Genomic DNA, 25,802 nt, shown 5'->3' with positions numbered 1-25,802 from the left:
TACTTCTCGGACCTTATGTCTATCGATCCCGGTCGGTCAATCTAAACTTGTTATTGGGAATCACACGCATTGGAGTTCATTTGTTATGGTCCTCCAAAACATCGTAGAAACGAACCACCATTACCCTGAACCGAAGCAGTGATCGCACCCAACAGCCAGAATAAACTTTAGTTACATGCGGACAAACCCCCTGCCAAGCAAGCCTTTTACCGTATGAAGGTAATCAGAGTAAGCTGTGTAACATGTTTCTCCTTTGTATTTGATAACATCATCACTTACTCGTAGTACACCACGTCATGCGTCCGATTGTTGCTTTTCAAGGCTTATCCGACGGATTCACTCAGCGGTTGAGGTGTACTACGCAACCCAGTCGGAACATGCTTTTCTAGGTAGAAGGTTGTTGGATTAACAACTTTTGAAACGATGTGTGTGAAACTATGGAATGAAGTGGGTTGGGTTATTTGAGAATGTTCAAATTTCTCAGCTTGACTCTCGACACGGCCCACAAATCCGTTTCACGTTATGCCCTACATGCGGGCTTCGGCATTGTTGACCGAGATCTGGGTATGATGAGCATAGGGGTCTCGGTGGATACTAGGGTGCATATTTGAGTTTGGTGAAAGCGCTCAAATACAGGGAACGCCCTGGTCCTGTGGTACATCTGAGCCCTAGAATGAACTCGGACCCTCAAGGATAGGGCTGATATTCGCAACCTCCCTGGTACATGGCCCTTGCCCGCATACCTTCATCAAATTCAAAGTGTCCATCGGCTCAAAGATCCTCGTCGGCCTTGCGGGTCCAGAGTCAGTCTAGTGTTCGTGCGTATAAAAGTACAAGGCAGGTAAGCGCAAAGGTACGGAGCAGTTCCGAGGTGAAACTGTCTTAAATCATTACTATATATATCTGTAAAACATGATTTTCGCCTTTTATCTGCTTGCATCTACCGTGAACCACGGCGTGGGGTTCTTTTGTTTCATTTCCAACCGACGAATGTCAATGTCACAAGTGTAAGTTACAGGAGGATTACGAGGTAATGCGTTCAGTGCTATTGCATCATGACGGATCATCGACCCAGTTGAACGGTACGTGTTATAGGTTGAATTTTAATGCCTGCTAGTAGTAACGGGATATTTGAGGGAAGCATCATCATGGTAATCAGAAAGTATCCCCCGTGATCAAGCTCAAGTCAAGTAAATATCAATTCTAGAAAGGCAGAGTGGTGGCCTTTTCCCCCCAAGTTATTGCTACTTTGAAAGGTATATCATATATGTTACACTTTTGTTTTTCGATTCATCATTCCCAAGCTGCTCAGCTTCGAATATCTCCTTCTATTGCAAGTTATATAACGATACCTCCAAAGCGCTAGCACCTACTAGTTATTCGCATCAAATATTATGTCGGCGAGAAAAAATCAGTCTCAGGTTCCGCCTCCACAGGTGGACTTGGAAACTCTGGGAACAGAATGCCAGCAGCTGGCAGCCAAACTGAAGGAGCATCTGTCATCCAACGGCCATCAGCAACCATCTTTTGAATTCAGCGGCCCAACTTCGTATCCCAAATTGAGCCCAGAGATTGATGGCGCTAGGCAGCGGCTCCGCGAAGCTTGCAAGACGCTTTTGGAGCTGGCTTCCGAGCCGGACGAGGTTTTGACCGAGGACCTTTACAACAAAGTCCACGACCTGAATGCCTTTGCGTACGTATCACGATTCAAGATCCCAGAGGCCATACCAATCCAAGGAAGCATCAAGTACTCGGAGCTTGCCTCCAAAACCGGCACCGGTATCGGCCAGCTGAAAAGGGCATTGCGACACCTGATGACGCTGCACGTATTTGTTGAGCCGGAGCTCGGATCTGTCGCCCATACGGCGTCATCCAAACGGCTGGTTGAGTCGCGTGGGGTGCGGTTGTACAATGACTTTGTTAGCCGGGACACGTTCAAGCTGGCAGCGTTCCAGGTGGACGCCATCGACCGCTGGGGCCATGACAGTGGCGAGCCGGACCAGGCTGCGCACAACATCGTTTATGGCACCGACAATCCGCTGTTTGACTACTATGGCGAGAACCCTGCCCGGATGGCCGAGTTCAGCGAGCTGATGCAATTCATGGCCAGTTCACGCTTCCAAAAGGCGGACCATTTAGTGGAAGCCTTTGACTGGGCCGCCCTCGGCTCTGCAACACTGGTTGACATGGGCGGCAACGTCGGGCACTGTGCCGCGCAGGTCGCGCTCGCCAACCCCGACATGAGCTGTGTGGTGCAGGACCTCCCCGAGGTGGTGGCGCGGGCCCTCAGTGACGACAATTCAGCCGTGCCCGCTGAGCTGCGAGGACGCGTGACCTTTATGGAGCACAGCATCTTTGCGCCGCAGCCGTTGGACGCAGAGGTGTATCTGTTACGCATGATCCTGCACGACTGGTCCGACGACAAATGCGTCACCATATTGGGCCACATCGCCGTCGCTATGGGTCGCCGGCCTGGCTCCCGTTTACTCGTCATGGATACGGTGCTCCCACAACCTGGGGAGTGGCAGACGGTCGTTGAGCGGCCCATGCGGTCCATGGACATGCAGATGTCGCTCATGACCAACTCCAAGGAGCGAGATTTCAGTGAGTTTGAGTCTCTATTCCGGCGTGCCGACCCTCGTCTGGTCATCCGCAATGTTTTTAAGCCGGTGGGGAGTCTGATGTCTCTGATTGAGGTGACTTTGGGATCGGATGCTGGTCTTTGATAAGTTTTTGTCAACTTTGAAGTTTTCAACTTGCCAATCTGTAGATATAGGGCCATGTATGTTATCAAGCACCCAGAGTTTCAATTCCGTCCATATTCACAATTTCCAGTTAGTTTACCACTGCATACGGTAGCTGCCCACTGCCAATTTACTGTGCGCTCGCTTATGCATCTCGTGTTGGCGTTTACGGATTGCGAGTATTTACCAGGGATCTGTAGCCAAAACATCAGGTTGCGTGACTTGCAATACAGCTCCTTAAAGAACATGGATTGCAGGGCTCCCACACCTTGTTTGCCAATTCAATGAAGCTAAGACACTCGAGTGAAAACACCAGGTTTAACAGACTGTATGTAGTTACAAAGTAAGTTTCATTGTAAAAGAAAAAGAAAAAAAAAGATTGATAGAATGCAGCCCACATCACTATGAAAAACCCATTGTAGGAGGTACCAACGGCACATCAAACGCTTCCAAAAACTTTGTCGAATGGACATATTCATCATGCTGTTTGCAATACATGGCAAAGCTAAAGATCTCGTCTCCTGTTTGGCCACATCAGTCGTCCAAGTCCCAAAAGAGGAAAGTCAATCAAGGATGTAGAGCAATTCTTACCGGTAGGTGGCTTGCCTCGCTGTCCCGATGCATCTCTTCCCCTGACGCGACTTAACTCCTGGATGCGATCCACCCTAGCTTTTCGGCATCGTTCGTAGAGCTGCAGCCTAGCGGGAACCTGCGCCGGCTTGGTTCCAAGAGGCAGCATGACGGCCAGAGAAACGGCATCCTCTATCGCCGACGCCGCACCTTGTGCGAGGACTTGACAGTGACAAGATTAGCAATGGATAGCACGAGAAAATCGAAAAACATAGCTTTGCCTTACAGGGTGTGAAGGGATGCGCGGCATCCCCTAGCAGAGCAACGGAGTTTTTGACCCAGATTGGGAGAGGGTTCATGTCGAACAGGGGCCAGATGAAAATTGACTCCTCTTCCGCCTTTTCCAACAGGCGCTGTACGGATGGTGCAAAGGTGGAGAACGCAGACAAGAGCTTTTCTTTCCTAGATCCACGGGCTTCGAGTATTGTGCTCGATTAGCATCACCTCGTGCTACTCGACGCCGCAAGATTATTAACGGGGGAAATCAGCAGATACCTTCGGCCACCTGACGAGGAACGATGGGAAGAACGTTGAGCTTTTCCCCTTGGGAACAAGGGTATAGGATAATTCGTCTGTCCGGCCCGATCAGATCCATCATGGTGCCTGGTTTTTCGATGAATGAACTCGTCTCCGGGTCCTCTTGAATGGTCTTGGAGGAGACCAAAAAGCGAAAGCAGCTAAGCGGCGACGGCTGCTCTTGATACGCTTCCCCAAAGACGAGCTGGCGTGTTCTGGAGTGGACGCCGTCGGCACCGATAATAACGTCGGCTTTGACGACCGTGCCGTCGCTGAGAGTCACGGTGCTGGCGTTCTCATCCACACTTTCTACCTTGCTCCCGGCATGGATTACAGCGCCGTGCCCAGTTGCTTTCCTTTTAAGCTCGCCATGCAGGTCGGCTCTGTGGACAAAGTAAGATTTCTGGGGATTTTCTTGTCAACTAAAGCTTGATTCGTAAAGTCACTCAAGCCAGGCAGCACTAACCTTTGAACGCTCCTCCAAAACAGTGGCCGCCTTCACCTTGTCGCTAATTTCTTGCAGCAGATTCAGACTGATGCCATCCTTCATCATTATCTATCCAATGAAGTCGCCACTGTCAGCATCTTTGATTGCTGCATTTCCCAATCTAACTCACATTTTCCATAGCTGTGCCTCCACACTCCTCAGGCTCGATCCCGTATCGGCGGAGTAAGACGTTGGAGTTGGGCTGCACGGTAATAGCGGCGCCTCTCTCATTCACCATCTCTGACTGCTCGAAGACCTAGTTAAACAGTACCAGCGATTAGATGCGTAACGGCTTGCAAAAGAAAAGAAAATCCACTGCTTACATGGACGTCTTGGCCTGCTTCAACGAGGGCACAAGCGGCCATAAGGCCTCCAATGCCCGCACCGACAACAACGACTTTCAAAGGTTCCATAGCTATGTTGATCTGTTTAGATTTTCTTTTCTCGAAAATGAGAATCTGATTAAGTAGTGATGAATGAATAAAATCTTGATTTGGTGACAGAGAGTCAAAGTACATTCTTACTCCTGGTCATGTAGTTTAGGTTTAGGACCCAGGTTCCATGGAGTTCATGAATGTAGGGTAAACCCCCACCCCCGACCACAACAACAAGGTCAGGAATGAGCCAAGTCATCCAGCCAGGATTACCCAGGGTCCCGGCGGGCCGGTTACGGTACTACGTAAGTTGCAAGGGTACCGGGGTACTCCGTGCTTATTTCAGAAATCAGCTTCCATATCTGGAGAAGCCCGGTTATTTTTGTAACTTAACTTTAAAACAAGCTGAGGATTGATCTCTACTGCTGGTAATGTCGAACCGAGAAGATCTCCATCGAGCCTTTGTTAGAAGCTAGACGTGCAAGGCTTGGGGAGGTCATCGACCCTTGTCCATCGTCTCTCTCCTTGCAAAAACCGATCCACAGCTAGCAAAGCCCTTGCAAAAATAGTAGTCCGTCGGGTCCACCAAGGGCCCTATCTTTCAACAGGGATAAGGTAGCACACCGTTGAAACAATAGCCTAACAACAAGAAAATCAGGGTCTTTCAACAGGGACAACGTCCCGCGCTGTTCGAAACAGAAAACAAACACCCAAAAAATGAGGCTGCCATTAGCATTCCAGCTTCTTATCCACATTCGGAAAAATATAGACATTTTCTATGTCTCTAAATGGCGGAACCATAATACCGAACCATCTACGGACTTGTTATTCACTTTTGAGCCACAGTCTGATGAGTAGCTTTAAAACAATTCACACTCCGGATTTGGTCGATCAATGGAAACAAGTAACAAAGTGTAGCCATATATAAACCGGTAATGGACAGGACCCGAAGGAAATGGACACTTCAGCTTACATGCTGAACGGATTTCTCTCCGAATCTTTTCGATGGAATTTTGGCAGAATGAGCCAAGTTGAACCACGTAGAACAGCTAAAAGTATTAGGACCGTTTTGGAAATATTGATTTGTATGCACATTTCGGAAGTATACAGCGGGTTTGGGAAACTAGATATCGTACTTGAGTAGGGGCAAACTGAATAGCATCCACAATTCTTTTCTTTGAAATCCACACAGGGACCATCTGCACTGGAGATCACCACTAACACCACTAACCCCATTGCTTGATAATGGAGGCTAACAACATCGACCTACCAGTATTATACAAAGGGGACAGGGCGGGCTTTGACCTATTACGGTAGTAGACACACAGGAGTAGCTTTATGCCGACTTGACTGTTATTTAAAAATCCCATTTTCGACACCATTGAACAAACATCTCAGGCGTAATGGGCAGCATATCCCTCACACATCGACTGGCTTCTAATGTACTTTCCAAAGAAAAATGAAACCGCACACCCGAGCCCTCGGCAGGCGTGTCTCTGTTAAAGTCCAACAGCTGCAACGCCGGGTTCTGCGTCACATCTGCAGCTTCCCCGTTGCTGCGCTCCAAGGCCGCTACCCAGTCCCGCCAGTCAACCACCGACCGGACCCGACCGGCATAAAATCCGACAATCGGTTCCACTAGTGTGGAAAAGTGCACCGGATGGGGGTTGACGCCATAGTAGACCCCTCTGGCCCGGTTGATTCCGTCGGGGCCCAGCCCGGCGACCTCCAGGACCAACCGCGCCGCGGCCTCGGACGTGATCCAATTCACCATGCTCATCACCCCAAGGCTGCGAGGCAGCAGACCCAAGGCGCGCACGGATGAGCACACCAGCCGTGGCAGCCACTCGTCAACGCTCCACAGCCCGTCGCCCTCAGGGCCTGCAACCTGGCCAACACGCACCACCGCCGCCGACACGCCACCTCGCGCTGCTGCCTGCTGCACGATCAAGTCTGCCAGCAGCTTGCTTTGCGCATAACCGCCGTCCGGTACTGTGCCTGGCGCCGAATCATGTCCGTTCCACGACGTGGCGGCCAGGACCGTGGAAACAGTAACGAGGTGCGTGCTCCGAGCCGTCCGGGCGCAAAAGTCTACCAGGTTGCGCGTGCCACGGATATGTGGCTCGAACGAATCGAGGGGAAGGTTGAAGTTGACGGCCCACTGGGCGTGGATGATGCGGTCTGCACTGGTCTGCAGCCGGGTATACATCTCAACGGGAAGACCCAAACCGGGCTGGGAAAGGTCTGCTTGAAGAAATTCGACCTTGTCTAGGTTATTTTGCATCCCGCGTGCGGCATTGAGCCGCAGCTGACGGGTCCGCCCATCCTCTGCACGGTTCAGGCAAATCACCCTTTCGACCGCAGGGTCTTGGACCAGGCTGTCCAGCAAAAAGGATCCAAGTCTGCCGGTACTTCCTGTGAGAATCACTGTTTGCTGAGAAGTGCGGGCTGGCGGCTTGTCGGTGGCTGGTCTTTCGGGCAGGTCTTTGGTGTATTTCGCCAGCAGGCTGGCCATGGTATTAGCCGCTTCGATATCGGGATCCACCTCCTCTAGAGACCCAATGTGTTGTGCCCACAGGTCGGCCGTCAGCTGACGGGCTGATGGCTTGTTATAAATAATCCTTGGCGTAATCCTCTGTGGATTTATTTTGTCGCTTTTATTTCGGAGCGCGCCGCGGAGGAGACGACAAGCGTTGACGACCTGGAGGGAGTCTATCCCTGCCTTGAAGAAGTTTGTGTCCGGCTCAATGGTGTCAACACAAGTGAGCGTTTGGAAAAGACGGCAGATGGACGCTAGAAACGTCTCTTTCGACCCTAGGTCCAAATTGCATCGTGCATCTTCCCACCCGGCCTCAGCTTTTTGGTAAAGAGCATCCACCTCTGTTTCATAAAGCTTGATTGCCGGGGCCCGATGCACTGTGTTCTTTGCTAATTTGGGAAATGGCTTGTTGGGGCTGGTGAGCAAAATCAGCTGTTTGCTTATTTGGGCATGTGACGGCAATCTCCTGTTGGTTTCGGCCACGAGAATCCAAAACTCATCGAAAAGACTTTTCGTTTCTTGTTTCGTAAGCGGATGCGAGACGGGGTCGATGATTAAAGCAGGTTGAAAGCGCATCGTGCCCACCAAAATCGCAGTTTTGACTTTTGGGTGTCCGTTTATGGCGTTCTCAACGGTGACTGGGTTAAGCTTTTCTCCGTTTGAAAAGACAATGAGATCATCACAGCGTCCATGGTATCTCCAATGGTCTTCCAAAGTGGGATGTCTTTGAAACAAGTCCCTCGAGCTCCACTCCTCAAGGTGAGGATGCGTCCAGAAGATGCCTTGTTGACTGAAAGGACCATCTTTGCGGACAATTACCATCTCAAAGATGTCGTCCTCGCCCGCCACTGGTCGCCAATCTACACCGAGAACGTCCGAATGTATAATGAGCCACTGCCATGCTTCTGGATTTGATTGCCAGTAATACGGTAGCATGCCGCACCTGGAAAGGATTAGATTCTGTAGATTGATCAACTATTTCGGGACGGAATACTCACTCTGTCGATCCGAACGAGTTTTGGAGTTTCACGCCTCGACTGAGTAGCTTTGCGCCAGTTGCATCACTGAGATTGCCTTTGATGACGGCCACCGTTAGTATGATGGCACAAATTCCAAACTTGTGTAAAATAGGTAAAGGGTGCTTACCCCCGCCAAACACTACAAATTTGAATTTGCTCAGTGTTTCACAGCCTTTCTCTGTAAGACTGAACTCCTCCAAGATCGAGGGCATGAGAACAATGGACTGAATGTCAGGCTCCGCGTGGGCCAACTGCTCCACTACGAAATCCGCCGTGAGTGGCCGGTCCATAATGGCAAATGTAACAGGAGTTTCCCAGTATATATGATAACCAAAGAAGGTGTAAATGCCGCCCGCGTGAGAGAAGGGCACTAAAGTGCACAAGTCTGGTTAGTCAACAGAGCCACGTCTCTATAGCGTTTTCTAGACACATACTTGGGGTCCACATCCTGTTGGTGCGAGCTAGACCGCGAATGACGGATTCTCTGCCTTTCCATTCAGGAAGAAGATGCTTTTTGTCGTCGAGCATGATGAAGCCGTGAGGAACCACAATGGGCTTTGGCAGTCCCGTGCTGCCACTTGTGTGCAACACTACAAACGGCTCCCATTCGGCCTTTTTGGCGTCCTTGACGTAAGGGAATGACCTTTGGTCACCATTTTCGTCTAGCCAGAAATCGAGCGGCATTAAAAGATTGTTCTTGAGACTGGTTTGCTTGCTCTTCCAAGCTTCCACGGGTTTTTGAAACGTCGCGTCATGATAGACAATGTCGCACGCGGTCAGCTGGAGCAGGTTGAGTTGAGCCTCTTCCGAGTTTCGGGGTGATAAAAACAGTGCCTTAATCTGGATATTAGCTTTGATTTCCACACGAAAACAAGGATAAATATAGCAGTTCTGACCTTGTAACCAGCCTTGACGGCGGCGATAACAAATACAAGATATACTGGATCGTTAATTCCAATATAGGTTAAAGTTGGGAAGCTTCCAGGCTCAGGCGTGCCAGAAGTTTTGACAATGTGGTGAGCGAGGCGGTCTATGGCTGTAGCATACTGGCCATATGTCACTGCCCTCCAGCCGTCCTGCGGGTTAGATGACAAGGGAGTGGAGAAACATTCCCGATTGGGATTCGTCTTGGCGACGCAGTCGATAACATGCGGGAGAAGCCGCTTGCCATATTCCGGGCCAGACTGCGTCGTGGCCATGGTTATCGAATGGAAAAGGGAAACACCTTCGACGAAATGATTTTATTGGTGATTGTTTTAGCTATGCTGTGGACATTATGCGGTAGAAAACATAAAAGCAACCCAATTCAGCGTAGGGAACCATTTTCCTAATATATGACTGACAGATTTCAGTAAGGGTTCCTATACTACGATATAACGTCTTATATGGATTCCTAAACATTTGTGCTTCATTGAGAAACAGAAAAAGAAATAAATAAATAAACGTGCTTTGCCTACTACCCTTCGGCTGGGCGGCCCAGTACCCCTACATTAAAGCACAACTCTTTATTATGACTCGCCCTCTTCCCGAGTTCATAATGCGGTATAACTTTGGAACCATGCGTTCCAGGATTGTACAATTTCAACGGACGAGTTAGCCGGTGCCGAATGTCTGCCGAGACCAGCCAGTGGGATAATTGCCCAGGACCTAAGAGCGAAAAAAAAAGAAAAGAAAAAAAAAACGAAATAAGGTTTAAAATTACGCAATAGGAAAAGAAAAAGAAAAAGCCAAACTCCTGTCATCATTCTGACAAATGTGTTTCCGACTTTGTAGCACGCTACCTGCTCCACTGGCAGGGAATACCTAATCTACACCGTGAACTTGAAACCCTGTGAGAATCCGGACCGGCAATGACATAGTGGGTAGGCAAGTAGGGTAGTACTCGGTATCTTCCCTGGATTTACGTACCATGAACCAAGACTGCTGCGAGACTCCACACACGCCGCGGTGTCTAATTTCCCATGACCGGTGTATCCCTTACTATTTATATAAGGTGATTCCGAAAATGGTTAGTACTTGAAACACCCCTGCATCCAGGCTTTAAAAGCGCTTTGATTTTATACCTTGTTTTACCACTCCATGTACTAGTGCCCAAATGCAGAATTGTGATTTGTTTGCACAAAAGCAAGGTCAACCCTACGGTACATTCATTCAGGAGCGGAGGATCTAGCGCAAGGTCGTCAAACACCCACAATCCGGGATTGAATGCCCTTCTGTTAACAGACCTAGGTCTAAACTTAGTACGGGGATGGACCAAGGACATGAGAAGTATTACAACCAGCACAAAATACTCGCCATCATACCGCGCGATAATGGTTCAGAATGGAATCCTGGTAGGTTCACAACATCGCCACTAATCTATCTTTCTAGATGACAACTGTTCGGATGCGTTACTGCCCTCAACAACCTTGACCCCGACAATCCCATATATCGGCATCTGACTGAATGCAGCCGCGATGTGTCCAAGAGTAGGCAGCTGCTCCCATCCCAAATCCTTGAAAACCAACCGGGCACTGGTGGAGCTGGAAACAGACTCGACTGTCTCGGTCTTCTCCCTCGCGTGGGGAGTCACACATGCATATTCAGCCTCGGGCTCGCCAGGCCGCCCGACCGCTGGTACATACCTGTAAGACATGACTCCATAATCGGCCAGGGTACCTATAGAGCCGCGTTCGAGTGCCGCGTCTTTTGCCACTAGCCCGGTGAGGGACAAGCTGGCAAACTTGGCCCCCTCCCACGACGCAGTAACGGTGCAGCTGTTGTCATCGGGCTGATACACGTCCAGGTCGCAGGGCACGGCCGGGAGGCCGAGCTCCTCGCGACACGCCGCAACAGCCTCGCCACGGGATACCAGATGAATCGCGACGAAAGAGCCGTTCATCACGCCGCCCTTTATTTGCTTGTACTGCACCCCGTGAATGTGCAGCGCTAGCGTAGTGTAGCCTTCTCCACCAAGCCAAGGCAGGTTGGATAGAGATGTGGTAACCAGACTGGCGGTGCACACGGTGTCTGGTCGTCTGAAGACGAAGTGGTCGTTAGGGAGGAGGGTTTCCATAAATGGCTTGGACGTCTTGAACTTGATCGTGACTCTTTTGAAGCCCGACGAGTCTCTGATTGGTAAGGCCCGCCGCATACCCGAGAAAGCCCCAGCGGCTAGCGGGAGGAAGTGGAAGTTAGTAGGGTCTTGCTCGTGCTTCCACCTCTTAAACATGCGTTTGGAGTAGTAAAGCTCGTCATGGGAGAAGAGCTCATCCGTATCTTGAAAAGAAATTAGCAATCACTACTTTTCTCAATGGAAGGCTTTTGGTTTAGTCATACTGTTCACCTCGGGCTTTTCACCCTCGGCCACATCTTTGCCGGCCTCACGTGAATACGCCTGGATGGTATGAGCCCTCTTGCTTCTGATCCTCTCATACAGCCGGAGCCTTTCGGGCACTGCAGCCAGGTGAGTGCCGGCCGGGAGAACCACGGACAGGCTAGCTGCATCTTCCAAAGCTTGCACCGCGCCTTGTCCCTGGTCTTTGGAGAGTGTTAATACTAATAACCGTACACACTGACATGTTACGTGTTGAAGACCTACGGGGAGTAAACGGATGGGCAGCATCTCCGAGTAGAGCCATCCTGCCCTTGGTCCAAGGTATTTGCTCCATGTCCAGCAGTGGCCAAACTCCTTTTGGAGTCCCGGGGGCATCGGATTTGGCGAGCAGACTTATGACCGCTCGAGGGAAGTCTCGATATACTTGCAGGACCTGCTCGGTCGTCACTTGTGCGTTCCATCCTATCTCGAGCCACATTAAACATGTCAATACGCGGCAGCTACCAGAAAATGGGGTTGAAGTTTTGTTTACAGCTCACTGACCTTCCTCTATCATCGAACGAGATTCTTCCTCAGGATGCATGCAGACAAAATTGAGCATTTCGTTATTGCTGCAGGAATACATGATAATCCTGTGAGTCTTGCCCATCCAGGCGAGAAGGCTGTCATGCATCTCGGCTAGAGGACGAGTTTCAGGATCTGCAAGCGCGACTTTTCTGGGAATCATGAATCGAAAAGCCGACTTTCCGGAGCCAAAAGGCTTTGCGTCTGTGATATAAGTTCTCGTAACAGACTAGGGGCGTGAAGAAGTTCAGCAGGATATTGCCATATCGAATCGAGCCAATAGAATGCTTACATATACCCCGTCCGCACCAAGAATAACATCAGCCGAGATGATTCTCTCATCTCCCAGAGTGATGGTCCCGCCAGCAGTGTCAACACCTACAACCCGTGTAGACGTATGCAGGACAGCGCCCATTGCGAGCGCCTTGGTCTTGAGTGCATTGTGAAATTTGGCACGCTGTGCGAGAAGCCATGGATCTGACCACCGCAGATTCGCCTTACTGAGGTCCATATCCTTTTCGAGGCGACCATGCCGGTCGTATTCCACGGCACGGCTCATGGGGTTGGCGTCGAAGTCGGCCGGGTCGAGCTCCCACTGCCGCAGGATGCTGAGGCCATTGGGCATCAGGTGAACCGCCGCCCCGATTTCCGCTGCGAACTGGGACTGTTCGTATAGGTCCACGGCGTGCCCGTTGCGTCGGAGGCCGATGGCAGCTGATAGCCCGCCTATCCCGGCTCCAACGATGGCGACGCGCAGTGGACGCGGGCAGTCGTCAATTGAGAGCTTCATGCTGGTAGACATTCTCTGTTTGTTCGAGTATTTTGCAACCCCTTTGTTCAACACGGGGCGATATGATGTGAAAGGAACATTACCCAACAACCAAGTCCCGCCAAAACCCGGATATGTGACGTGGTCTTGGTGGTATAGCTCGGCCTGGGAGGATGGTAACCCAACAATAGCTGGTATTTTTCTTGGCGGATAAACAGGGGCGAATGAATGACTGACTTAGCTGAACACAAAACGGGTATCAGACGGGAGAAAACAAATCTGCCGTCAACTATTTTAAAGTTTGTAACCTTTTCCAAGCTTAAAACTGCGCGTGTAAGTCGATCGATATCAAACAAATTCAGTCGCAGAGCGTGGTTACAATTTTTACTCTGGTACGATTAAACCACTGGTGTTCGGACCCGTTTAATGGGACGACGCGTCTTGGCTTTGACTGACCAGGAACAAGGGCTTGTGGCCAATGCCGAAGGTCCGGTTAACGCGAGGTACCTATTGTTCCACACCTATAAACTTTTTTTTGTTTCTTAGCACGCATTTATCCACCGCGATAACGGGTTTTATTTCTGTCGCAAAGTTGTAATCGATCATCCCGCATAAGCACCATGAATAAGGACTCGCCCACAAAGCGTTTGGTGGGCCCGAACTGACCACCAGAAACATTAAACATACATGGCCTCGATGATATAGATATTTTCGGATTAGAGAATTTCCCAGACAGATAAAATTACTTGCGTTACCCCTGTCTAATAACATCCTTGCCTAGGCCGTGGGGCTCCAGATTCTTATTCAGCTCCATCTTTGTATAGCATGATTTATTGACTTGTCAGTTTTGTATACTGCATCCCATTCCCAAATTCCTGGTCAGCTGAAAGAAAAAGAAACCAATCTGTTAGACTACAGAACTTCCTTGTGCATTCTCTCTTCCACACTTTCAGCATCAGCCTCAACAACTCAGCGCGTACGACCTGAAAACAACAACTTCCAACCTGTTCCATCTTTCAACATGCCCCGCGCTCCCGTACTTTGTATCACCCACGGCGGTGGTAAGTATTAGCCTGCTTACCAGTTTGTATCCAGCACAGCGCAACTAAACATCCCTAGGTCCGATGCCCGTGCTCGAGCCGCAGATGGGCGGTCATGGCCACGATCCGCTCAACGAAAGCCTCAGGACTCGCGTGCGCGACATCTTGAAGCTAGGCACTGCGGAAGCGCCGCGCGCCATCGTTGTTATTACTCCTCATTTGCGTCCGGATTATCCAATGGTTACCATGGTCGACAAGCCTCCGATTTGCCACGACTTTGAGCCGAGCCACCCGCCCGCCGCGTGGGAGATTCAGTACGAAGCTCCTGGGTCTAGTGAGGTGTCAAACCTTGTTTACGACGCTTTGAGCTCAGCTGGCCTGAATCCCGCCAAGGACTTGGAGAGAGGTAAGTCAAGTGTATTCCATCTGCCTTGAAATGTCGCTATTTTGGGTAGGCTACTCACTGGCAGATAGGCTTCGACCACGGTGTTTTCATCCCCTTCATCTTCATCAGCCCCAAAGGCGAGGTTCCGTTAATCTCCGTCACCATTTCCAGTTCCTCGGACCCGGAGCTGTACACCAAAATGGGGCAGGCGCTTATCAAGTTGCGTGAAGATAACGTTGCCGTTGTGGGCTCAGGCTTTGCCTCTTACCACAACGTGCCCATGATGCGAAAGCTTTATATGGCGGACGCGGCCTCGCCCGAGATGCTCGAGTGGCGAGACAAGGTGGCAAAGTTCAACAAGGGTCTTATCGATGCAGTTACGACACAGGACCCAGGCCGACGCGCAGAGCTTTTGCGGTCGTGGCGGGACCTTCCTCACTCGTATGATGTGCATCCAGATAATGAGGACGAGCACATCCTCCCTTTGTTTGTGGCCGCTGGAGCTGCGGATTCCAGCGAAGGGGAGTATTTTTCTGATCCTTTTGGTGGAGTGGACGTATACACTTTCTACTGGAGCGTATAGGGATCAAAATAACAGACCTTGAGAATTATCATGGCAAGCTCGTTTTCTCAAGACATCTAATGAGCATATGGAATGACATGATTGGCAAACCTCATTCATGCTGGTTATCAGCCAAAATATCCAATATTTCGTAGCGACTTCTGAAAAGTACTAGTACATAAATTTTGAGTTTTCTTTTATACCCGAAAATATACTTGAAAGGAGCTTTCTACAACAGTCGCACATATTCATGTGCTTACAAGTCACAATCTTCAAAATGGCGATAGTTTTGAGGTCTGTTAGATGGAGTGACTTTGCTAATTGTGTGAAGTTGCTATAGGAGACACTCGGAGAGAAATCCGTATAATCTCTCAGGTTGGCAAGCCCGTTTCCTTAGCCGGTGGCGTAATCCTTCAGTTTGGCATGTGTCTCACCTGTTTCTGGAATGTATATAGTATGTATGGACCCTGGATTTGATTACCAGATTACCGGGTCATTGGTAGATTGATGTTACATCTTACCTCCCCACTTATTATGGTACTGGGTCACACAAACCCTTACGCGAACCCACTCAACAAGGTCAGGGTGTGTGAGTCGTTTTACTATGTAGATCAAACCCTGTGGCTTTCTGGGGTCAGCGCTTGTCACATTCCCAGCGGGCTCTCGTGGTGGATTCCATCATCTTGTCAGCGGTTTGATCATTTACAAACTTAGTAACACTTGAATACGCGTTGTCAAGACCGTATCACCATAGTGAGCGCTGTTACACGGGCAGTCGCGGCTTTGATACAGGACTTCAATTCGGCATTGGATATTTGGACGGAGGTTTGAGAGAGCTACTGCCTGAAATACTTTAAATATACAACAAAGCAGTAAGTTCATTATCAACGGTTGGTGGTTTTTGGGAGACCGCTTCTTCAAAATCTATTGAGCCAATGGAAATCCCCTTCTTCGACGCCTCAACATCTATCAAGCCCCGTATTTCTAAGTACTCAGTCGAGAATCGCACACAACTGTCAGAAAGGCATTATGACGGCTGCCAGCCTGAATAATGTTAGAGTCTTGGTGTTTGGCGACCAGACAGACACATTTTACCCGACCATCAAACTTCTATACTCCCAAGCGTCGTCAAGCCCATGGCTCCGTCGTTTTTTGCAAAGTGCGACAGCCGTCGTCAAGGAAGAAATCAACGCGTTGGAGCCCAGGCTACGAGACTCGTTTGGCGGTGACTTCACAGATCTGGTGCACCTAGCTGGCAGGTTCCAGGGATCCAATGATACGGACGGGCTGCCAAGCACGGTCTTGGTGAACGTCATGCGAGCCGGAGTACTTATACAGTGAGTTGCTCGTCCAAACTAACATAATTAACGCCATATTCTGATTCCAGTTCTCGTTTAGGTATGCAGAGTCAAACCCCGAAATCCTCAGCCCGAAGGAGTCCGTATGTGTGGCAGCCGCCTGTGGTGGCCTGCTGAACGCCGTGGCGCTCATGTACGCTCGTGACATGGCATCTCTTTGCCAGGCCGGGCTCGACACCATCCGCATGGCCAGGCGGCTGAGCCAGATCGTGCTATGGAGGGCGAGATCGCTACACAATGGGCCTGGATGCTGGGGCTGGCTAGTGTCGGGCATAAAAGCTGGAGATTTGCAGGCGATGCTCGACTCATATCACGCAGTGGAGAGCACGCCTAATCACAGAACGATTAAGGTGGCGGGGAGCGGCGTCGCAGATGCATGGCACACCGTCATAGGCCCGCCTGCCGTCCTGGAGGACTTCTTCGGCCAGTATCCCCCTTGTCAACGTCTGACAAAATCAAGACTGCAAGTCACGGGCCCTGTTCACGTTATTCCTGACGTGCAGCTGGCCGAGGTCGAACATATTGCCGCAGGTATGACATGTGTGCATGGCATGTTGGACAGTTCTCCCAGGACAGACATCCAGCTTGTGTCTCTGGGTGAGGGTGGCCTGCTCTCTGCGCCGACGTGGAAAGAACTTCTGGAGCTTGTGGTGCGGGAAATCCTCAGCCAACCACTGAACATGACGAGGGGATTAACAGCTGTTGAGTCGGCTATTCCCCATGACGCCATGGTCAATGTTTTTGGTGCTGGCCCGTCGCCACATATTCCAACCCTGTGCGTATACCTCAAGGGCAAGGGCAGGAAGGTCATAAGCGTTGCGACAGAGCCAGAATCGCCGTCGGCTCCCCTACCTGGGCAGGGTTCGGGCCGAATCGCCATAGTTGGCATGGGTGGACGGTACCCTCGATCCGGGGATTTGGAGGAATTTTGGGATAAAATCTGCCAGGGGAAGGCCCTCCACAGTGAGGTACGTACTATCACCATTCAAGACTTACTAAAACAAAAAGGAGTACAAACTAATATGTTAGACTATAGATACCAGAGGAACGATTCAGCCTGGACGATTACTACAGCTCAAGCAACACACCCCACACCACCAACACCAAGTACGGATGTTTTCTTGACAGCCCAGGGCAATTCGACGCCCGTTTCTTCAACCTTTCGCCGCGGGAGGCGATGGAGGTTGATCCATCCCACCGCTTGTTTCTCCTTGCTGTGTACGAAGCCCTAGAGGTCGCCGGCTATTTCCGTCGGCCGCATACGAAAACCGAATCGTGCCGGTTTGCAACCATTGTCGGCCAGATTTCGGATGATTGGACCGAGATCATCCGGCTTCGCGGCGGAGACGCTTTCAGCCTCACGGGTAATCAACGGTCCTTTGCCGCTGGGCGCGTCAACTACCATTTTAAATGGGCGGGCCCCGCTGTCACATTGGACACGGCGTGTTCATCTAGTATGACGGCGCTAACCCAGGCCTGTACGTTGTTATTGACGGGTGATTGTGATATGGCTGTCGCTGGCGGCACCAATATTTTCTCCAGTCCCTTTAATTTTAATATCCTTGGGAAAGCCGGGTTTACGTCGACGACGGGCGGGTGCAAATCCTACCGAGCAGACGCCGACGGCTATTGCCGTGGTGAATTCGTCGGGGCCTTTGTGCTAAAGCGGTACGAGGACGCCTTGAAGGATAACGACAACATTTTGGCCACCGTGCTCGGTTCGGCGAGAAACCATTCCGGCAATGCCATTTCCATTACGCATTCGGACCACGAGGCCCAGGAGCACCTCATGGCCGAAGTTTTGCGCAAAGCCCACCTCGAAGCCTCAGACGTGTCTTATGTCGAAATGCATGGCACCGGCACCCAAGTTGGCGACTATGCCGAAATGAAGGCCGTCAGCAACGCCCTCGGCCGTAACCGCCGGAAGGACCGGCTGCGTGTGGGCTCGATCAAAGCAAACGCAGGGCATGGAGAGGCAGGTGCCGGTGCTGCAGCAGTTATCAAAGCAATCATGATGTTTGAGAAAAATATTATCCCACCACAAGCTGGGCTCCCGGCAAAGCTGAATCCTCGTTTTCCTCCCTTGTCGGAGCTGAATATAGACATTCCTGCGAGTGTCACCGAGTTTAAGTCCGCTCCAGAACGTCCACGAAGGATTCTGATAAACAATTTCGACGCTTCGGGTGGAAACACATGTTTGCTGCTCGAAGAACCACCAGCCAGGGAGCCAGTTGCCAGTATCCCACTTCCGTCTAGACATGTGGTGGTAACTTCAGCCAAGTCCGCCAAGTCCCACGAGTCGAACAAGCGAAACCTTTTGGCCTACATCAAACAGAACCCCACTGTCCAAATACAAGACCTTGCCTACACCACCACTGCCAGACGGATTCACCACCCTATCCGATCTGCGTACGCAACCACATCCGTCGCCGAGCTAGAGCGTCAGATTGAGATGGACTTGGCATCAACGCCTACGTCTCCTCAAACCAACAGCAGCGCTACGCGTAGCCCTGTACTTTTTATGTTCTCCGGCCAGGGGCAGTTGTACGCTGGGATGGGCGCCGATCTGTACCGAGACAGTCCGGCATTCCGCGACGAGATGGACAAGTGTATCCGCATCTGCGCCTCATTTGGGTTCCCTTCATTTGATGACATACTCAAAGACCCAGCAGCCATATTAGCAGGTAGGCCAACTTCAGAAACGCAGCTTGCCACAGTATGTTTGGAAATATCGCTTGCAGCGTTCTGGGCTTCCTGCGGCATAGTCCCGGCAGTTGTCATGGGGCACAGCCTCGGAGAGTTTGCCGCCCTGCATGTTGCCGGCGTGCTTACTCTGGCTGACACGCTCCTTTTGGTTGGGAAGAGGGCGTTGGTGATGGAAGCTCGATGCCAAGCCGGGATTTTCTCTATGCTCCAACTGGCAGCTCCATTGCCGGTCGTCAAAGAACTGCTTAGGAATCACCCAGGCATCTCGATTTCGTGTATCAACGGCCCCGCTGCAATTGTAGTAAGCGGGCCGGCAGAGGACGTGACGTTTTTGCAAACCAGTTGCCGAACCCAGCAAATTCGCTTCACGTTGCTCAAATTGCCATACGCATTCCATTCGCATCAGATGGACCCTGCGTTGGATGAGTATGAGGCAGTGGCACGAACCGTCCACTTTGATGCACCCAAAACACCCTTCGCCTCCACTCTACTCGGCCACCTTGTGTCTGAGGCGGGCCAGGTAGACGCAAAGTACATGGTTCGTCAGACCAGGGAGCCTGTGGATTTCGTCGGCGCCATCAAGGCGGTTGAGACCAAGCTAAAAGATTGTCTATGGTTGGAGCTCGGCCCATCTTCGGTGCTGGTTGACCTGGTCAAACCCATCCTCCAGCCTTCTGGCCAGGCACGCACCGCCTGCTCGCTCAAGTCTGGCACTTCGGCATGGACGTCCATCTCCGCCGCCCTGGCTGCAGCCTATGAGGCGCAGCAGGAAATTGACTGGGCCGGGTTCCACGCGCCGTACATCTCTGGCCTTCGCCTGCTCCGCCTGCCCTTTTATGCCTTCGACTTGAAGAACTACTGGCGCTCCTACCCTGCGCGTGTTGACCCAGTCCCCACGCTGGTTGCCCCGTCGCAATCCCATGGCCTTCCCCCTCCGCCCTTGTCCACTTGTCTTCACTATGCGGTGAGCGAGTCCGGCTCCACCTCCACGTTTCGCTCTCATCTAGCCGAGCCCGACCTCAAGGCGCTAATTGACGGACATCGGCTGATGGACGTGTCCATATCACCAGCTTGCGTGCTGGGCGAGATGGCCATGGCCGCCACGACACACATGCTCAAAAAGGTCGGGAGGGAAGTCAAAGCCATCCAGCTTGGCGCCAGGGACTGCGTCTTCTTCTCGCCCGTGTCTATCGACGCCAGCCGCGCCGACCAGTCCGTCGTAATCACCGCCGAACTGGACAGGGCTGGCGATGTAGTCGACGTCAAGATGCTGGCCGACACGGGAGCTGTGGCGGCGCAGGTCAAGATCCAAGTGGTCAACCCGATGCAGCATAAGCAGCAATGGGCCTCGTTCTCTCCCTTTATCTGGCAGTGCTGCTCCGCCGTCGTCGAGGCTGCCAAGTCAGGGCGTGGACAGCGACTAACGCCGGCCTTTTTCTACTCCATCTTTGCTCAAACCGTCAGCTATTCTCCGGCATTTCAGCGCATCGTTGATGTATACCTGTCGCCGGACATGACCGAAGGTGTGGCCGAAGTTGTGCTGGGGCCGACTCCGGACTCGTGCACTTTCACGCTCAACCCCTATTGGGTCGACAGTTTGACGCACCTGGCCGGCTTCCTCGTCAACGGCGACCCTGCCAAGCCCCCTGGGACTATGTTCATGATGAACACGTACGACTCTTTCAATATCGTTGAGCCACTGGAGCCCGGGGTAGCGTATACGGTTTATACCCGCATTGTCCGTAAAGAAAAGAAGTCGTCCGTCGTAAACGTTTATGTTTTCCGTGAGGAGCGGTTGGTCATGCAGAACCTAGGCTTGCATCTTCAGCAAATACCTACGTCTCTTATTACGAGCATGATAGGCAAGACGACTCAGGCCGGAGCTTTAGCTGCAAAGCAAGGACTACCCTTGGCCCGCGCTGCTCCTGCGCGAACCCCCATGCGTGAACATCCTGCAGCTCCGGCTCTGATCGAAACCCAGGCCCAGCGGCAACAGGGACCTAGCCAAAAGGCGCAGCAGGAGTCCTCCTCGATCGCCGACCTGCTCATGTCCACAATTGCCGAGGAAACAGGGTGTGAGATTTCGGACCTCACGCCCAACACCATCCTGCCCGACCTTGGCGTCGACTCCATCATGGCCATTCAGATAGCCGAGAAGCTACAAGCCAAACTGGGTTGCGAGATTGGAGCCGCCTTGTTCCACGAACACCCGTCCATAAGCGAGCTTCAGGCAGCACTTGGAAGCAGGTCCGCAACATCAAACGTCGCCCAGAACCAAGAGACTGCACTGCCAGCCAAGTCCGTCCCCGCCTCTCCCCGGTTACAAACACAGCCCAGCCCCGAGTTCCACAACCATGACCTTTCAGAGGTTCTCCTGTCCACCATCGCGCGCGAAACGGGTGCCGAGCAGTCCGAACTCGAGGTCCCCCACACTTCACTTGCTGACCTTGGCGTCGACTCCATCATGGCAATGCAAATCGCCTCGTCCTTCCTGGAGCAGACGGGGGTCGACCTGCACCCGTCGGCACTGGTCGAGAATCCCACCATGGGCGACCTGCGCCGCCTGTTCCAGCAGTTGCAGCAGCAGCAGCACCCGGAACCCGGGTCCAGCTCGAGTTCGGGCTTCGTCACAGTCGAACACGACCAGAGTCCGGTGGAGGAGCCGGTGCTCGTCAGTGCCTCGGACCCCGGCCCAGAGTTGGTGGTTGACAGCGCCCCTGTGGACGCCCTACATGCGCTACTGGCGCCAGCTGCACCAAAGGACGCGTGGAAGCCAAAGGTCAACGCCGTTCTAATGCATGGGCGCAAGACCTCTGGCCTCGCTCCGCTTTTCATGTTCCCCGACGGCGCCGGCGGCGCGTCCACGTACATGTACCTGAAACGGTTCCGCAACGACAGGCCCATGTACGTGCTGGAGTCGCCGTACCTGCACAACCCCGAAGCCTTCACCGTCGGGGTGGAAACGGTGGCTGCGCTGTTCAAACAGGCCGTGCTGGACATATATCCGGCGGGAGGATTCCTACTGTCGGGCTATTCCGGCGGGGCGGTCTACGCGTACGAGACGGCGCGGCAACTCATGGCGGACGGGCACGTGGTGCAGGGCCTGTTGCTTTTCGACATGGCGGTGCCGCAGCTGCGCCCTGACCCGGGCATGCCCCCGGCCATGACGCTGTTGTTGCCGCAGCAGATGGTCAAGGCACGCGAATGGGCTGATCCGGCCGTCATGCGCGGCCAGCTGGCCCACATGGCGCAAATGGTCCGTACTGTTTCCGAGTATGACGCCGTGCCCATGCCGGCAGACCGCCGGCCCAGACGCACGTGGATAACCTGGTGCAAGCGCGGCGTGGTGGAACGACTCGACGATTTGGTCATTAACCAGTTGCGCAAAAAGAGTATTCTCGTTGACTCTATCCCTAACTTTATGGAGGACCCGGCCGTCGGGCCTTTTGCCTGGGCCATCCCCAAGGGGAAGCCGCTTGGGCCTAACGGCTGGGATAGGCTTGTTGGCAATGTCCGGTGCTCGTCCATTGACGCTGATCATTTCACAATGGTCATCCCCCCTGATGTAAGATTACCTCCTCCAAAAACTATCATTGAGACTCCGCACTAACCAGTAAAAACAGGTTGCCAAGTTTCAAAAGGCTCTTGAGGATGCTCTGGTGTATTGCACAGAAGATTGATTTCGGAGTACGAGGCGAGACAGTCCTGATCTATACCCCTTGCTTTGCTGGTCCAGCCACAAGGTACACGGCCAAGACGAAGGCCTTCTCAGCATTGAGAGAAGCCCCGATAAAAGTAGACGCCGCAGCTCAAAGATCCCAGTGCATATTGTGCCAAGGGCCAAGGGAACGGAAAAAAGTCCGCGTAACTGTGGAGGTTTCGACGAGCGGGGCTAACAAGTTGTTGGAAGAATGTGGCAGCGCTTTAGTAACGTGGTTACTGTTCAAGGTCTTATGGAATACTTTTTATATAGTTAGTTGATTGAAATGGAGTCCGGGTCTCTTAGCAGCTTTCCAAGTCTGTTTACATCAGCATGAAACAGTAGCCAGCGGCAGGGAACACCATCTAATCCTGGACCTTGTGCCCTTGGAGCCATGGGAGCTCGCCGATAAGATTAAGCTGTCGCTAACGTCATTCGAATCCAAATTAAGTACTAGCGACCGTAATAGTAGAATACCGACTCTTGGTAACTTATCAGGAGTCTGGATCGGGATTGTAAAATCGCTCCGATCGGTAAAACAATATAACAAACACGATTGGTATTGATGTATGGTACTTAGCTCACTGTTACTATCTACATGTGCTTGCATGAATCTGTTGCAAATTCCTGTTACCTGTTCTGAGATTACGTGGCTATCCACGTGGGTTTCCACTCTCATGTTTGCCCATAAACCAACGTAGACCTCGGAATTTGCTTGGTAGATTTTGTGGTTTCTCGTGCCAATGTTTCCCATCAACCCGAGTCAGACGTGGTCCGTTTTGGAACCCCTCGTTTTCATCCCCGTTAGTGGGTTCGTGTGATTTCCCCGGCCTACGTTGCCCATTAACGCGAGTTAGACGTGGTCCGTTTTGGACCCCCTCGTTGTCACCCCCGTTAGTGGGTTCGTATGGGTTTCCCTGCCAATGTTTCCCATTAACCCGAGTTAGACGTGGCTCGCTTTGGACCCCTTTGTCCTCAACCCCGTTAGTGGGTACGTGTGGTCTGTCCCTCCAATGTTTCCCATTAACCCGAGTCAGACGTGGTCCGTTTTGGACATTGTCGTCTTCCTCGTCTTGTTTGTTGGCCGCTCTTATCGCGCAGACCAGTACACAAGTATAGATGACACACAGGGCCGCAGCAGCCACACCAAAATCGCGAGGAACAAGGCTTCCGTCCATTCCTGTAAATACCCAGGTAAGTTTAGTTGAATATCAATAATGATTTGGGGAAACAACACTCTGGTAATCCATTTCAATCTTTTGCGATAATTTCGTGTAACAACTTCGGAGAATACAGGGCAAAACGACAAAAGGAAAACATTTTCTGCAATATAACTTACCGTTATCACGTCTCGACAAATTACCTTTGTTGCATGGCTTTGAACCAGAAGGGCATTTGACTTGACCGGGTGGACATTGTCCTGCCTGTTGGGAAATACTTCCAGGTTCGGCAACAGCGGATTGGATTAAAAGGCCGAAAATTAAAACAGACGGAAATTGCATTTTCTGTTGCAATATATTAGGACTAAGTAAAAACTTTGCGTGAAGGTTTTAAAACAATTGTTAACAAATGTGACGGAGGATAATATCAAATAGCATTTCTACCTTCACAAGTAACAAGTGGACGCACCTTTTATATATTGTTTCTACTCGTATTTTTAAAATTCTTATTTTGGTCGCATAACTTCTATTTACAAAGCTTACGCATTATTTTGTTATAACCTCAACTTCTGGAAATAATATGCTATTGATATGACTATTGAAAAAAATAATCGTTGTCGCATTTGTATGGGATTCCCCGGTAAATAATATTGCTGTATTGGGGTAACCTTTTCCTGGGGTAAGGGTATAATGAGTTGAAGCAAATGAGCGGGTGACTAGTGACTGGGGTTCTCGGTGACTGGAGGTCGAAGTTATAATCGGTCTCAAGTAAGTCATGAGGATACCTAGGGGTTTTATCCCTGCGAGGAAAACGTAGAAGTTATTCTATTCACATCGTAATGAGTCTATTTTACAAATATTATATCCCAAGCGTAATCTCCCTAATTTTACAAGATTAACGAGATCACATAGATCACTTTCTTGACAGTTACGTGCAGTCACCTGTGACCATGGTTACGTAACCTTGGTTCTGACGGCGGTATTTTTCCAGGGGTGTAACCAACCCCGCCCGGTCTTTCTGGCACCAGCCCAACCTCTGGTCGTTACAATTAAATACATGTGCGATCCGGGTACTTATCCTGTAAAACACGAGTTTTTCTTATTTTACACACGCGAGAGAATGAGTTAGTTGCGCGGGTTGCACTTAATTATTTGTCTGAATTAAAAACCCCTACGCATAGACGGGATTAAAAATAAGAGAGGTATATTTGTACAACTGTGTATTTATGTTTCGAGTCAGTATATACCCGCTGTCAAAGTTAATTTTTCCGTCATGGATTATTGTACAGAAATAGTCGATCAAATCCTTGGTTGGCCCGACTCTGCTATTTTTGCTTAGGAGCGAATTCGCGAATAAGCAACATTATTTATATTAATGGCTTATGATGATTTCGCTCAGTGGAAAATCTTTCTGCCTGCACATTTCGTATTTAACGTCTTGCTCGGAGAACTTGGCAGGACTTAAATCTAATTTCTTTATTGAGCAGGGAAGTGAGGCCATACCCGGACAAAAAATAACGTCACAAACGGCACACCGAAAAAATGCAAGACTACAACAAAGGGCGATTTTATTCGAAGACTACTACTATGGTATGTAAAGCTAAGGTAAAAAAAGAGCGAAGGCATAAAGTTCTGAGTTAACAAAAGAACCTTGCCCCACGTCAGGTGGGGGCACGTGGGGTTAGCCACGGGTTAGCCGTCAATCATTCTGACAAGCCAATCCATAAATACCCCCCTGGCCCCCGGAAAATAATACCATACTGGTAGTATTCTGCCATAAAGGTTAAAATTATTTCATTACTCTGTCAACGGTGAGTGGCGTTGAATAGCTGGCTAGAAGCTCCCTACTCGTGTATGTAAGGCCACCATAGTACAATTCTTTATACTACCGTTTTGGCACACCCTTTTCATAACAGGGTGCCAGGTAGTCAGT

General features: G+C 51.0%; 7 protein-coding genes across 7 annotated transcripts; 4 read left to right on the top strand and 3 right to left on the bottom strand.

The window, feature by feature from the left end:
• Window positions 1–1,394: 1,394 nt before the first annotated feature.
• On the top strand, window positions 1,395–2,726 carry PgNI_05174 (uncharacterized protein; the record flags this gene model as incomplete). The annotated part of the gene is made up of 1 exon (XM_031125211.1): window positions 1,395–2,726. One exon carries the CDS (start codon window positions 1,395–1,397, stop codon window positions 2,724–2,726), a length of 1,332 nt encoding a protein of 443 aa, XP_030982731.1.
• A 420-nt stretch (window positions 2,727–3,146) lies between these two features.
• PgNI_05173 (uncharacterized protein) lies at window positions 3,147–4,790 on the bottom strand (the record flags this gene model as incomplete). Its single annotated transcript, XM_031125210.1, has 7 exons — window positions 3,147–3,265; window positions 3,336–3,536; window positions 3,601–3,789; window positions 3,870–4,293; window positions 4,357–4,446; window positions 4,508–4,633; window positions 4,701–4,790. The coding sequence occupies 7 exons, from the start codon at window positions 4,788–4,790 to the stop codon at window positions 3,147–3,149; spliced, it is 1,239 nt and encodes a 412-aa protein (XP_030982738.1).
• On the top strand, window positions 3,971–4,847 carry PgNI_05172 (uncharacterized protein; the record flags this gene model as incomplete). Its single annotated transcript, XM_031125209.1, has 4 exons — window positions 3,971–3,980; window positions 4,052–4,284; window positions 4,519–4,560; window positions 4,659–4,847. 4 exons carry the CDS (start codon window positions 3,971–3,973, stop codon window positions 4,845–4,847), a joined length of 474 nt encoding a protein of 157 aa, XP_030982737.1.
• A 1,261-nt stretch (window positions 4,848–6,108) lies between these two features.
• PgNI_05171 (uncharacterized protein) lies at window positions 6,109–9,508 on the bottom strand (the record flags this gene model as incomplete). Its single annotated transcript, XM_031125208.1, has 5 exons — window positions 6,109–8,233; window positions 8,289–8,364; window positions 8,437–8,679; window positions 8,744–9,149; window positions 9,206–9,508. The coding sequence occupies 5 exons, from the start codon at window positions 9,506–9,508 to the stop codon at window positions 6,109–6,111; spliced, it is 3,153 nt and encodes a 1,050-aa protein (XP_030982736.1).
• Window positions 9,509–10,662: 1,154 nt separating this feature from the next.
• Window positions 10,663–12,991, bottom strand: PgNI_05170 (uncharacterized protein; the record flags this gene model as incomplete). Its single annotated transcript, XM_031125207.1, has 5 exons — window positions 10,663–11,567; window positions 11,628–11,828; window positions 11,890–12,087; window positions 12,169–12,418; window positions 12,482–12,991. 5 exons carry the CDS (start codon window positions 12,989–12,991, stop codon window positions 10,663–10,665), a joined length of 2,064 nt encoding a protein of 687 aa, XP_030982734.1.
• Window positions 12,992–13,979: 988 nt separating this feature from the next.
• On the top strand, window positions 13,980–14,966 carry PgNI_05169 (uncharacterized protein; the record flags this gene model as incomplete). The annotated part of the gene is made up of 3 exons (XM_031125206.1): window positions 13,980–14,019; window positions 14,078–14,404; window positions 14,473–14,966. 3 exons carry the CDS (start codon window positions 13,980–13,982, stop codon window positions 14,964–14,966), a joined length of 861 nt encoding a protein of 286 aa, XP_030981818.1.
• A 1,008-nt stretch (window positions 14,967–15,974) lies between these two features.
• Window positions 15,975–22,689, top strand: PgNI_05168 (uncharacterized protein; the record flags this gene model as incomplete). Its single annotated transcript, XM_031125205.1, has 4 exons — window positions 15,975–16,282; window positions 16,344–17,271; window positions 17,340–22,574; window positions 22,633–22,689. 4 exons carry the CDS (start codon window positions 15,975–15,977, stop codon window positions 22,687–22,689), a joined length of 6,528 nt encoding a protein of 2,175 aa, XP_030982982.1.
• Between the last annotated feature and the right edge of the window lie 3,113 nt (window positions 22,690–25,802).

This window comes from Pyricularia grisea, chromosome I (genome assembly GCF_004355905.1).
Source record: "Pyricularia grisea strain NI907 chromosome I, whole genome shotgun sequence".
NCBI classification, from domain to species: domain Eukaryota; kingdom Fungi; phylum Ascomycota; class Sordariomycetes; order Magnaporthales; family Pyriculariaceae; genus Pyricularia; species Pyricularia grisea.
This window is presented reverse-complemented; position numbering and strand designations above follow the sequence as displayed.